The sequence below is a fragment of the Polistes fuscatus genome, unplaced genomic scaffold (genome assembly GCF_010416935.1).
Source record: "Polistes fuscatus isolate 324 unplaced genomic scaffold, CU_Pfus_HIC Scaffold4, whole genome shotgun sequence".
NCBI lineage: Eukaryota > Metazoa > Arthropoda > Insecta > Hymenoptera > Vespidae > Polistes > Polistes fuscatus.
Genome location: NW_025113118.1, coordinates 4,072,169 through 4,086,380, shown reverse-complemented (window position 1 = coordinate 4,086,380; position 14,212 = coordinate 4,072,169). Strand labels below are relative to the sequence as shown.

Sequence of the window (14,212 nt, the reverse complement as noted above, 5' to 3'; positions counted from 1 at the left end):
TGAATTTCCTTCTTTTCCCTCGCAATGACAATTTGCTAACAGTTGTAAAATCTTTTCTTAATTAATTTTCGTAATTAATATAAATCATTCATTGTTAATTAACTTAACGTGAGTATTTTCTATTAAAATTCGATTTCTCTAAGACGCGATATAGTTATATAATAGATATAAATTAATTAGAACTGGTAATTAGTAACGACGCAGTTCGTAATACATTTGTCGTGGTTTCAAAGGGACGTGACAAAAAAAAAAAGAAAAACAAAAGAAATGTTCTGTATTTTTTCTTTTTCTTTTTTAATGTCAGGACGTATTTTCACTCAACATTCGCGTCCGTTTGAAAACACAAACTTTTACGTGAAAAATGTTTTTCTATGGTGTGTGTGTGTATGTATGTGTTTGTGTATGCATGGATGCATTTAAACGCGTACTCTTTTGCGATTATTTTCTTTTTCTAATTTAAACAAAAAAAAAAAGAAACAAAATTTAATACGGTCGATGACGAATCATGAATATAATATTATCGTTATTTATATATACACTTATTTTGTGATCGCATCACAAATTTTACTCTTTTTTAATTTATTTCTTTTGTTATTTTTATGTTCTTATTTTTTTTTCTTTTTTTTTTCTTTTATTTTATTTCTCTCATCTTTTAAAAATTTCTATTGCAGCCGATCGCATATATTATTTACATTTGTTCATGTAGAAACAGAAATAAATGGTTTTGGTTTTTTTTTTTGTTTTTTTCGTTTTTATATTTTTTCTCTTCTTCTTCTTTTTCTTCTTCTTCTTCCTTTTCTTCTTCTCTTCTTCTGTTACGATACGCGGTAGTGTGTTGAATGTAAAATATATTTTCAAAATAAATAAAATATCTACGTTTTTTCTCTTCCCCGAATAAAAAGTAAAATAAAATAAAAAAGAAAAAGAAAAAGAAAAAGAAAAGAAAAGAAAGAAGAAGACAACAAAACGTAGTACGTTGTGTATAATAATTTATAAATTCTATACTAAATGTTCGGATATTGTTTAGTTTGGAAGACATAGAGATATAACACGCGACGATGAATTAATTATTTTATTCTTTTTTTCTCCTTTTTTGACCTCTGTTTCAATTTTAACGAAAAAAACAAAAAACAAAAAAACAAAAAATCGGTGGTCTCGCAAAAACGATCGATAAAACAGCAACGATCGTTTTTGAAATACTTGTTGAACAATTTAAAAATAATTTCATCGATTAATTGTGCGCGCATCGTATTAAAAAAGGAATAAAAATTAATTTTCTTCGTCGTTTACATTTTTTTTCTATCTTTTTTCTTTTTCTCTTCTCTTCTTAGTCTACGCGTTTCACGTCGTACACTACGTCTCGTCGTGAGGGGTGGGGGTGGGGGTGGGAAAAGGAAAAGAAAAAAAAAAATACAAATAAAATAGGAAAAAAAAAAAAGTAGGAGAAAAACCTTCGTTTAAGCAAACGCCGTTGGTCCTTTAGGTTTGATCATCATAGTCGCCCTTTTCAGCGTGTAATCCCAGCCTCTCCAACGGAACCATACGATTCCTTGATAAATGAAATAAAAAAATAAAATAAAAAATGTAGCAGAAATATCTAACACCAGATTTACAGACTGATGTGAGCCAATTTGACAAAATTTAATTACTATACATAAAAATTATAAAACTTAAATATTATTATTTAAAAACATATCTTGAGGTTTTTAGTTACCTAAAGAAATATACGTAAATATTAATTTCTTCCCTTGTACTCAATCCTTCATTCAAACAATGTTTGTGTAAGTCATTTAAAAAAGTAACGAACAAAACATCCGTAAATCTGGTGTTAATAAAAATCTATACGAATAATCGATTTGCGAAATAATTCGCAATCAAATTTGAAAATATGAATCGTAATTTCATAGTACCTTGTCGAGCCGATAAATCTTGAGGATCGTTTAAATAAAGACCGTTCAATCCACGTCCACAGGATTTCCACCACCAACCACCCTTTAGCATGGACGCACAATTCAACGAAGATCTGTCGTTGTCTCTGTAAACATTTTGTTTTTCATCCCAAAACGTCGAACGCAAACGATTAATTTGATTTTATTATAATTATTTTATTAATTGTTTTTTATTATTATTAATATTTTGTTAATAAACAAACAAGGGTGAACCTAAAGTTCGTACGTTTGTAATTGTGTAATAAACTGCATAAAATGGATTGTTTATTGTAAAATTTATTTTGTAAATATTAATCAAATACGAACGAACTTTTTTGCTTGATCCTAATGATGTAATTTTTTTAATTCTTTTTTTTTTATCAAATATTAAATACATCGAATCGTTAAATATCGGAAGGGTTTCATTATAAGAACATATGAAGAATTTAATTTTAATTTTTCTTACGTATTATCATTGCTATCAAAATTATGATACCAAAAATGATGATATCATTAGTAATTTAAGTACAATTAAAGAAAAATTGTTGAAACAATTTGAGAAAGGTCTGTCTCGTGGCATAAGTGTGATGATGCATTCATTGATGGAATTCTTTTGACTTTTAAGAGTTAAAATTATAAGATCATCGTTATTACCTGTTATAAGTTGAGAATGGACTATTGTTCGATCCGTACCAAGGATCGTTCAAAGAATCACCAGCTGTACCTTCGTATCCGTCAATTTCTAACTTGTAATATTCACCCTCGGAATATATTTTAAAATGCGTATACTGTGCGTATCTATAAATTATTTATACGATTATTATTATTATTATTAATACGATTAGAGATCAGATAAGATGTTATAATAATTTTAATGGTCAAGAAAAAGAAAGAAAACCTACGAAAGTAAAATTCTAATCACTTACATACCTTTTGTTTCCTTCGAAATCTTCTAATTCGACACGTAGCATGTAATCCTCGTTATTCGTCAGCATGTAAATATTTTCGTTACCCAACCAAAATTCTCGTCCTGGATTACCAAAACCATTTTTGTAATCGGCCCAATCTCTGTTAAAGTTTTCCCTAGGTTCCCCAAAATCGTCCCTTCTTTGAATCACCTAATTAAACAAAAGTAAATTGTAGAAGAAAATTAGATTTTGTTTTGTATGAAAGAAAACGATAAGTAAAGTGCATCGTAACTTTTCTGTGTTATGTAAGATAATATAATTTGTTCAATACCGTGTGAAACGTAATTTGCAGTTTCGTTAAACGATGATTATTATTTTTAAAAGAAATTATTTTTCTAATTTTATTATCCCCACCGTACACAATGATATTCAAATTATAATATTACAATTTTCCATTAATATATTCGATACAAAAAATTGTTTGACGAAATTGAATTTTTGATAATTTTTCATGAAGAAATTGTGAAACGTAATTTGCAGTTTCGTTAAACGATGATTATTTTTTTTAAAAGAAATTATTTTTCTAATTTTATTATCCCCACCGTACACAATGATATTCAAATTATAATATTACAACTTTCCATTAATATATTCGATACAAAAAATTGTTTGACGAAATTGAATTTTTGATAATTTTTCATGAAGAAATTGTGAAACGTAATTTGCAGTTTCGTTAAACGCTGATTATTTTTTTTAAAAGAAATTATTATTCTAATTTTATTATCCCCCCGTACACAATGATATTCAAATTATAATATTACAACTTTCCATTAATATATTCGATACAAAAAATTGTTTGACGAAATTGAATTCTTGATAATTTTTCATTAAGAAATTGTGAAACGTAATTCGCAGTTTCGTTAAACGATGATTATTTTTAAAAGAAATTATTTTTCTAATTTTATTATCCCCACCGTACACAATGATATTCAAATTATAATATTACAACTTTCCATTAATATATTCGATACAAAAAATTGTTTGACGAAATTGAATTCTTGATAATTTTTCATGAAGAAATTGTGAAACGTAATTCGCAGTTTCGTTAAACGATGATTATTATTTTTAAAAGAAATCATTTTTCTAATTTTATTATCCCCACCGCACACAATGATATTCAAATTATAATATTACAACTTTCCATTAATATATTCGATACAAAAAATTGTTTGACGAAATTGAATTCTTGATAATTTTTCATGAAGAAATTGTGAAACGTAATTTGCAGTTTCGTTAAACGATGATTATTTTTTTAAAAGAAATTATTTTTCTAATTTTATTATCCCCACCCTATACAATGATATTCAAATTATAATATTACAACTTTCCATTAATACATTCGATACAAAAAATTGTTTGACGAAATTGAATTCGTTATAGTTTTTCATGAAGAAATTGTGAAACGTAATTTGCAATTTCGTTAAACGATGATTATTATTTTTAAAAGAAATCATTTTTCTAATTTTATTATCCCCACCGTACACAATGATATTCAAATTATAATATTACAACTTTCCATTAATATATTCGATACAAAAAATTGTTTGACGAAATTGAACTCCTTCTTGAAAAAAAAAACAAAATCGCACTAAAGGATTTCGTAAGGGTTTTTGTTAAACGAATAAATATTTGACATGTTATAGGAGTATTAACGTATGATATAATACGAGACATCCTGTATTTCTAGATAAATATAGATTAGACGATAGATGAGAAAGATAGAGAAAGGAAAAAGGAAGAGAAAGGTGGTTTTATTGAAATTGCTGTGAAATAACGTGCCAGTTATCCAAACTGGAAGGAATAGTTATTGTTTGTGGAAAAAAAAATGGACGTCTTCCTTTTCGACGTACGAAAGAGCTTGATGATCGGTGATGCGCTATTACATGTTACGATAGAATTGGATAGGATAGAATAGAATAGTAGAGGATCTCTCGAGCATGAAAACTTACCGTCCAACCACCATCGGCAATTTCCTGCTCGCAGTAGACCTTGAGGAACCAATAGGTAGTACCTCGTATTTGAAGATAATACACGCCGCTGTCTCTCATACCTGCATTTAGCAAGTCCACGCACGAGAACCCCTGGAATATACATCGAAAGTGTGCCAATTCTTCTTATTTTACTTTCCTTTTTTTCTTTTTTATTCTCTTCTTATGCTCGTAATCGTAGAATGTGATTAAAACTAACGTTATTCGTATGTTTTTCTTTTTTGTTTTTTTTTTTGTTTTTAAATCATTTTCAAATGACATACTTTCATACGAGTTTTCTAAATCTTATTTCAAATTATATTATTTTCGATACGAGTTATATTATTATTATTATTATTATTATTATGTTTCAAATTAAAAATAATTTTGTTTTGTTTCTAAATTCGTGAAAAAATTGATGGATTATAAAGAATTTCTTTATTAGAAATGATTATTATTTATCTTTGTATTGTAATCAGAATTACCTTAATATCTTTGTAATTGATTAGGATGTCACTGGTGAACGTAGTGTTGGCAGGACTCGGTTTATTTTTAACGCTCGGAAATATGACACCACGATTCCTAGTAGTGGATCTTTGCGGTCCGGCAGATGTTGGGGTCATGGGGGTAGTTGCCGATGATCCATTATTCGATGGATAAGACGTGGTATAAGTCAGATAAGTCGAAGATGTCGATGTTGATGTTTGAACCGATGGTGGTAAAATCGTTGTTGCACTCATCGACGACGAGGACGATGTTTCCGTAACGAAATTTTCGCTTTGCAGGTTAATATATCTTCACAAAGAAAATATAAAACGCGTTTGTATAATTTAACATATTTTATAATATTATTTATAATATATACATAATATATTAATATTAATATTAATTTAATTAATAATATATTAATATTAATATTAATTAATATATTATTATAATTTATAATATTAATTAAATTTTTTGTTTATTTTGCAAAATTTTGAATATTTTATTCGTTAAACCAACCTTCCTGGATCGTATTCGACCAATCGATCGATCGTAGGATCCAATAAAAGTTCCGCAGGTATTTGTCGTTGTGCTAACGTTGCCACATCATCTTCTTGTTTTTTTAACCTACTCTCAACACCTTCTAAATTTTCAATTATCTTGTTGGTTTTCGTTCTAAGATCGGCGTGAATCTCATTGATAGCTCTCTCCTGTCTTTGCGTTTGCGTCAGCAATTCGTCGGATTTTGGTAGAAGATCGTCCACAGAATTTTTCGTTCCGACCTATTTAATAATAATCAATTTTAGGAATACGAAATCGAACGAATTCAAGAACGTTTTCATTTTTTTGCTTTTCTATCACATTCGTAGAGTAAAATATAATTTAAGAAAAAAACACAATTGTTAAAATTTCGTTAATTATTTCTATACGTTTGGAAACTTTTATTATTATTTTTTTTATATTTTGTTTTTCTGATAATTATTGTATTAATTATTTTGACAATAATTTGTGCATATTTTCAAGATACTTTAATGAATGTAAATGAGATGAAAATCGAGAACGAGGTTCCGATTGTTTTGTTTCTATCATTCGTAGTGCAAAAAATAATATAATAAACGAGGATAGAAAAAAAACCACAATTGTTAAAATATCATTAATTATTTCTATACGTTTGGAAACTTTTATTATTTTTTTTATATTTTGTTTTTCTGATAATTATTGTATTAATTATTTTGACAATAATTCGTGCATATTTTCAAGATACTTTAATGAATGTAAATGAGATGAAAATCGAGAACGAGGTTCCGATTTCACTGTCAAGTCATTGGGATCTGTAGGAAGTTAGAGTCCAACTTGTTTGAACCCTAAACGGTTTCTAACGTTGTTAACCGTGTTGCTTGGCACGCGACTTATTCTAACCGAGACTTTTAAACTGGATTCCACGTTGGGAAAACCACATCGGAAGGTAGCATCACGATCAATTACCAACCGTATACACGTATATCTACATTTATCGCGTGTTAAACTGGCTCGAATCTATTTATTTATTTATTTCTTTTCCTTTTCTTTCCTTTCTTTTTCTTTAATTTTGTTCTTTAACCATCTGCGATAAGTTAAAAGGGAAAAATTACGAGAAACTCTTTCATCGTATGTTTTCTTTTCTTTATTAGAAGTTTACTAATTACCGAGTAATATAATAAAATAATCTTAATGAATTCTCTCTTTCTAGTAAATTCTTCTTTTTTTATTTTTTTTTCTCTTTTTTATTTACGGTTATCTTACCTTTCATTTTAAATCACGTTTTTCAAGTGAAATTTTTTAAACGCGACGGTTATAATAAAATTTTTATAAAACGACATGAAAAAAAGAAAGTAAGAGAAAAAGAGAGAGAGAGAGAGAGAGAGAGAGAGAGAGAGAGTGAAATAGAACGAGTATTAGTTTGATATATGTGTTTGTGTGTGTGTATGATTTGTGTATGTATGAGATACGTCAATCGATAATTATTACGAGATGTGTTTGTTTGTGGAAATATTAGTGAAAGGGATATGACATACTTGATAATGTTCGATATACATTAAATAATTATTAATTAATCTAAAAAAATATATATTGTAGTTTAAAAACACGGAGTATAAGTTCGACGTACCTTCCTCTTCGAAATTCACCGTCAGACTGATACATTGTCCTCTACGAAAGTTATTTTATTCTTAATGTTATTTACATTATTTTCCAGAGGTTAAACATAAATTTTCTTATTCGGAAAGTCATATAAACAATATTCGATAAAAGAATTTTCATAGAGGACAACGGATTCAGTTTAACAGTGGATTTCGAAGGGGACGGTACACGGAACACATACTCCGAGTTTTTAGACAACAATAAACATTTCTATCGATTAATTAACAATCGATTAAGGTAAATCGTATACATTATTGTATTATATTAATATTTTGGTATCGTTTTAATTAAAATAAATTTGTTTTAACGTTTCTGACCAGCGATGATTTTTAATCGACAATTTTCAACTAATGAAATATCAAATCGAAATTATTTAATGTTTCAAATATATTAATAGATATTTCATTTTTTTTTTTTTTGAACAAACGTATTTCGTATTATTCTTATATATTTTAACGTGTATTACATTCATTCTGATACTAAAAAACATTTAAAATAATAATAAAAACAAAGGATGACCAAATTATTCGACATGAAAAATCGGATTTTTTTTGTACATTATTTTCGTATGTATTTAATTCACTCGTTATTTAATAAAGCTTTCCAGTTAAATTCATAAAATATTTAATTAAGATATACTAATGTATTTATTTCAAAATATTTGTCTTTATTTCAAGCATACACTATATCAACCGTTTTCAAATGAAAAAATTCTATTAAACGTAACGCTGTACGATTTTAAGGGACACTCGCTGTATAATATACGAATCAATTGAATATTATTTCGCACGATAATAGGATTTTCACTTGTATCGCGTGTGTTGGCTACGCACACATTAATATTATTATTATTTTATTTCATTATTTTTTTTTTAATAATTATCTTGCACGTTATTAGAATCACATTGATAATAATGTATGTCAGATGTATAGAAAAATCGTAGAATATTATTTTCTAATTATCTTTCAACACGTCGAATATAAATTGGACGAGTGAAAAACCCCCCTCCCCCCCAAAAAAAGAAAGAATTATTGAAAACTCACCACGACGTTCCAAACTTCGTCCATTTTTTCGGAAACCGTAAGCATAGGATGCATTTTTTCGACCAAACGATCGAACTTGCTTTGTTTCGGGGGTGGTTGCGTAGTAGTCGTCAAATTTCTAGGATCATTGACGATGGTTTTGTCAACAACCGCATCGTGCACGTCGGTCATCAGATTGTAAATCGCTCCCAAATTGTCCGATACCAGATTAATGTGAAATTGAAGTTTACGATCTAAAGCACCGGTCGCTTGTCTGAGATTTTCAATCTCTATGGAAACATGATTCATAACTTCGTTGCTCATAGCTTTAGTTATCTCGACCACGCTCATGCTGACCGGTTTCTTCTCGCTAGCTTCTGCATTGATATCGTCGTTTTGTAAAAAATTATTGTCCAGTTGATTCTTCAGGTTAACCAATTTGTGATCGATGTCGGAGACCTTTTGATCCAGGGAAATTAATTTCTCACCGAGGGATTCCGGTGATCTTTCGTCGTCGTGATGTATCAGTCGTATTATGGGTACTATTGAAATGAACAATTTTAAAAAAAAAAGATTGTTTTGTTTTCATTAATTATCTATAATTATTATTTGGATTATTCTTTTTTTTTCTTCTTTTATATTTACGATAAATTATAAATTTACAAAAAAAAAAGAAACAAGAGACAAATAAACTTTACAATTAGATCATTTTTAATTGATATACAAACGGTATAATAATAATAAATATAAATTATAAATAATATATATATATTAACAATGTTTTTCCTTTTATCTTTAGATATCAACGTATCCTTTTTTGTTTTCTACTCTCCCATTTACGGGTCCAAATTATTTCTTTACGAACACCTTCTCACGTTTATCCGATACTACCAAAAATGTTGCAATTTTTTTTTTCTTTTTTTATCGCCACTTAGGAATCCATAGCACATAGGTTTTTATTATTTTTAATAATCGTTTTTACCAACGAAAATTCATTTAACCGATTTTAATTAATAATTAGTAATTTAACGTGATCACGTCGTTGATTTATATCCACAATTAAAAATTTAATTTAATTTTAAAATACAAAATAATGATATAATAATAAATAAATATATATATTATTTATAATAATTAAATATAATAATAATAAAAATAATAACAATAATAATAATAATATTCATACCAAAAAATATAAAATAATTATATAATAATGAATATATATATATATTATTTATAATAATTAAATATAATAATAATAATAATAATATTCATACCACTTTCGGCCTCGTTTTCCTCCCTGACATTTTCCGCCGATCTAGGATGAATTTGTTCCCGCGAACTTATCGGTGGTTGAGCATTGAACAATTTCAAATCCAACGTTCTCAATTTAGCGATAACTGCATCGGTTTTTTCTATGTTGTCGTTAACTCTCGAATCCAATGCTTCAACTCGCCTCATGAGATGTTCAACGGCCTTGTCGAGATTCTCGATTCGTTGTAGCTTCGATTCAAGGGTCGAGACGATGACCTCGAATACGTTGAAAAGATACTGTTCCCTAAGATAAAGAGATGAAAAATTATTTCTTTCTTTCTTTCTTTCATTTCCTTTTTTTTTTTTTTCTTATTCGAGAGTTAACCGTGACGTAACGAGCTCTCCCTTTGCCCCCCTCCCACCCCTCTTCTCTCAACGAGCCACTCTCCTCTCCCCCCCCTTCTCACTCTTGGTATCTTGAAAATGAGAAAGATCATCGGAGATAATTCGTGTCTGGTGCACCTGACTCTTTTTAAACGTCTCTTATAGTCGAGAAAACTTTTCATGGCCTTCTTTTCTTAGCAACGTGATGCTGTATACCTGCAAGTACCTACCTACCTACCTACCTTTCTATATAGGGTGTCTCAAATAATCCGTTCTTTCTTTTTTTACCGACTACGTGTGCAATATGAAATTGAGCAGTAATTCTTTTCGGAATGGTTCGAATTATTATTTTCTTTTTTTTTTTTATTTCAGGTAACGACAAGTAAAAAATTGGTTACTTTTATGTAGAATATATATGTATATATTTTTGAGAATATTTTTGATTAGCAATGTAATGATATACCTGTATATGCATTTCGTTTTATTTGTTTGTTCTTTTGTAACATTTAAAATAAGATATTTGTATTGTAATTACAGTAAGAAGAGTGTTATTTGTAATTTTTGTACGATATTATTTGAGATTGATCGAGAAGAAAAAAAAAGAACTTTTTTCCATCCCCTTTGCAATGGAATATATACCTGAAACTACAAAAAGAACAAATTTAATCCTCATAAAAAGTATAAAATCTTAACTAATTAGTTTTATTTTTATTCTCGTAACATTTAACATACGAAATTAAACGAAACGAAAGAGAACTTTAAAATGGTCCAAATTTTATCTCGATTTAATAAACGATAAGTAAATAAAATCCGATGAATAAAACTAAAATTACTTACGTTTATTCTTACATATTTCCACGCATGTACACTTAAATTAAACGTAACTAACGAGACTTGTAATAGCCATGCAATTAAGGAATTTAAACTTTAACGATGATAAATGTTCAAAAACGACGATTCAATTTTCACATACCAGTAGTACGGAAGAAAAGTTTGGAACGTATCCGAGATACGTGTAAATTCCAACCAAGTGAAATCCGGACAAACAACAATTTCTCGTAACAACAACAACAACAACAACGGACAACGGACAACGATAAACGATGATGACAACTACGAAGTATAGGATAATTAACGAAAAAAGCAAAATCCTTTGCTCTTACCCCCTCCCCTCATCCCTCTCCCCCACCCCAAAAAAAAGAAAAGAAATATGGCGGGACATTTAAACTCTAAATACTTTCAGAGAACAATTTCGTCACTCTCTCACGTACCGAAGTCAACTTTCTTTCTTTTCTTCCGCCGGTTTTTCTTATTATCCCCCACAGTCCTGTTATATTCTTTTTTATTCTTTCCCCTGCCCTCTTTTAACCAATCCAGAATGAGATAGATAGACGTTCCCCTCTCTCTCTCTCTCACTCTCTTTCGTTTTTTTTTTTCATTCTCCTCCCAAGAGAGAATGCAAGAACGAAACTGTTAAACCACGATCGGTTTTTTTGCTTGCGTAACGCACCCAACACAAGCCGATCCTTTCGGGCAAAAATCTTTTATACCGTGGTATTTAGATAGTTTTATATTGATGTATGTATGTATACTTATATGGACAATATATCGGATAATTGGGTTTTTTTTTTCTTTTTTTTTATATATGGGAAATATATATCTAATTTTGATTTATTTAAGAAATGTGTTTTATTTAAAAATGATCCTTCTAACGAAGGATCGTATTTTTAAAGATATTTTTATAAAGAAATTTTTGATAAGAATTTTTTATAAGAAAATTTTTTTAAAGAAAGATTTAAATATTAATATTTATATAATAATGTATTTTGATTTATTATAATGTTTTAATAATAATAATAATTTTGATGAAATAATGTATTATATTTTTACGAAAACGTATTTATTTTTTGTACTCATATATTTATTTATTTATTTATTCATTTTATTATAAAAAAAAAAAAAAACAAAGATTTGCATATTCGTAAATTGTTAAAGATGAATAATAACCGAGTGGTCGGTTAAAAATAATAACATACACGTAAAAATGTATACGTTTATTGCATGCCATATTATTTAGCGACAATTTTCGATTTTTAACAAGCACGAGAAACTAAAAAAAAAAAAAAAAAAATAAAAAGAGAGTGTAGTTACCACCTAACGAATACACTTACTCATAATCCATACACATATACACACTTGAGCACGTTAAAATGGCAACTCGTCGAACGTATCATTATTTTGACGTTTTATTATTTGACGATAGTTTCGATACTTAACCGAGAGAGACAAGAAAAAAAGAAAAAGAAAAAGAGAGTGACTTAACCAACGTGTGTGTGTGTGTGTGTGTACTACGTACACACGAATACACGTGCACAACACGTAAATTGTTGTGTTTTTATTATTACATTATTTTACGATAAGTATCGATTTTTAACAGACACGAGGAATATAAAAAGAGAATGTGGCTACCTAAAAAACATAACACACAAACACATACACACACACACATATATATATATGTAGAGGTTCGTTCAAATGTCCACCCAAACGTATCTCGTTATTGTTAATTATTATTACCTGTGTGTAATCATCCTCGCTCGTTGGTTATACCTTTTGCTTATGAATTAGCAGTCTAAAAGAATAATGATTGGCTTTGCTTTCACTCGGCATACTACTTTCGCGAATGACTGTAAATTTCTATCGATTAACAAAACAGTTCGAGACTAAGATCGTTAATTAGATGGAAGTCAATTAATTAACGTTTCAAATTAAAATGCGTGAAGAATATCATTCAAAGTCTAAATGAATCTCAAACTGATCAAAGATAAACGCTGATCTTATTTCTCTATTCGATAATAAATCGTTCGTCCTTGAATTGTCTTACATGTTTTATCCCGTATACCCTTTCCACTCCTCTCCACCCCCTTACTTCTTCTATTTTTTTATTTCTTCTTTTTTTGAATGCACTTCGAGTTTCCATTTATATACAATTTTTTCTTACGTCTACGTATTATATTATAATAATAATACACGCACGTGTGTGTATATCGATCGAAAGTGAAATTTTGGGACGTCATACTAAACGCACGTACGAATTAATACATTTTTACACATACGAAACACGATACACATGCGTCTACATATACCTAAATACATATTTAATATATATAAAACATATGCGAGTATTTAACATAGTTATATATTTATGGTGTATACATACGAATATAAGGGAACCAGTTTTTGGACCGTCTACATTTATATACTTTGTTTCTTTCTTTTTAGATAGAAAGATATTACTTATATACTTTGCTCGAAACCGTATCGAACATTGAACCAGTTTCTGTTCATATTGCTGAGAAAGGAAAAGCTTCTTGATAAAAAGGTGGTCTGCGGTTACGTACATTGTGCATTCTCTCTCTTTCTCTCTCTCTCTCTCTCTTTCTTTTTGAAAGAAGAAGAAGAAGAAGAGGAAGAAAAAAAATATCATCCACGAAGCCTGTCAAGATACTTTCCGTATAGGATATCTCGTTTATGTTAGCGATGAATGAATTTCTCGATACAGTTTGAGATTCTAATTCTTTTATTTCTTTTTGTAAGTCGAGAGGACAAGACGCGTGTTCTTCGGTACCTTTGACGTGGTTTCGAGATCTCTGATGTAATGATTTCATTTTTTATTTCTTTTTTCCCTCCTCCCACCACTATTCTCTTTTTTTTACTCTTACTCTTACTCTTACTGTTACACTTAATCTTATTTTTACACTTCCTATCATTTAATCCAACGAAATTCGACTATGGCATATATTTCTTATATAAAATTTATATATTATTTTATTTTTTAACAAAGTAACCAAAATATTTTGTTAATTATTCGAAATAGAATGAAATTAATTATGATATATATGTGGGGTTTTGTATTATTAAGAAGTGTAGATATGAATGTGTGAATGGTATGAGTGTGAGAGTGATTGAAAGAAATGAAAGAATGCATCCGGTCGAGACAAAGGAAGAGCGTTAGATAGGAATG

The 14,212-nt window shown here is 28.8% G+C and overlaps 1 protein-coding gene across 1 annotated transcript in view; it reads right to left on the bottom strand.

Annotated features, from left to right (window-relative positions):
- Nucleotides 1-1,311: 1,311 nt before the first annotated feature.
- Nucleotides 1,312-14,212, bottom strand: part of LOC122521072 (angiopoietin-2) — a 43,961-nt gene continuing 31,060 nt past the window's right edge. The window contains exons 2-10 of the mRNA XM_043641491.1: nt 9,828-10,108; nt 8,572-9,092; nt 5,869-6,131; nt 5,349-5,658; nt 4,846-4,977; nt 2,859-3,046; nt 2,583-2,726; nt 1,911-2,035; nt 1,312-1,549 (exon numbers count right to left, since the gene is read on the bottom strand). Of these exons, the coding sequence (XP_043497426.1) occupies nt 1,458-1,549; nt 1,911-2,035; nt 2,583-2,726; nt 2,859-3,046; nt 4,846-4,977; nt 5,349-5,658; nt 5,869-6,131; nt 8,572-9,092; nt 9,828-10,108 (2,056 nt within the window). The 3' untranslated portion in view covers nt 1,312-1,457. The remainder of the gene's footprint in view (nt 1,550-1,910; nt 2,036-2,582; nt 2,727-2,858; nt 3,047-4,845; nt 4,978-5,348; nt 5,659-5,868; nt 6,132-8,571; nt 9,093-9,827; nt 10,109-14,212) is intronic.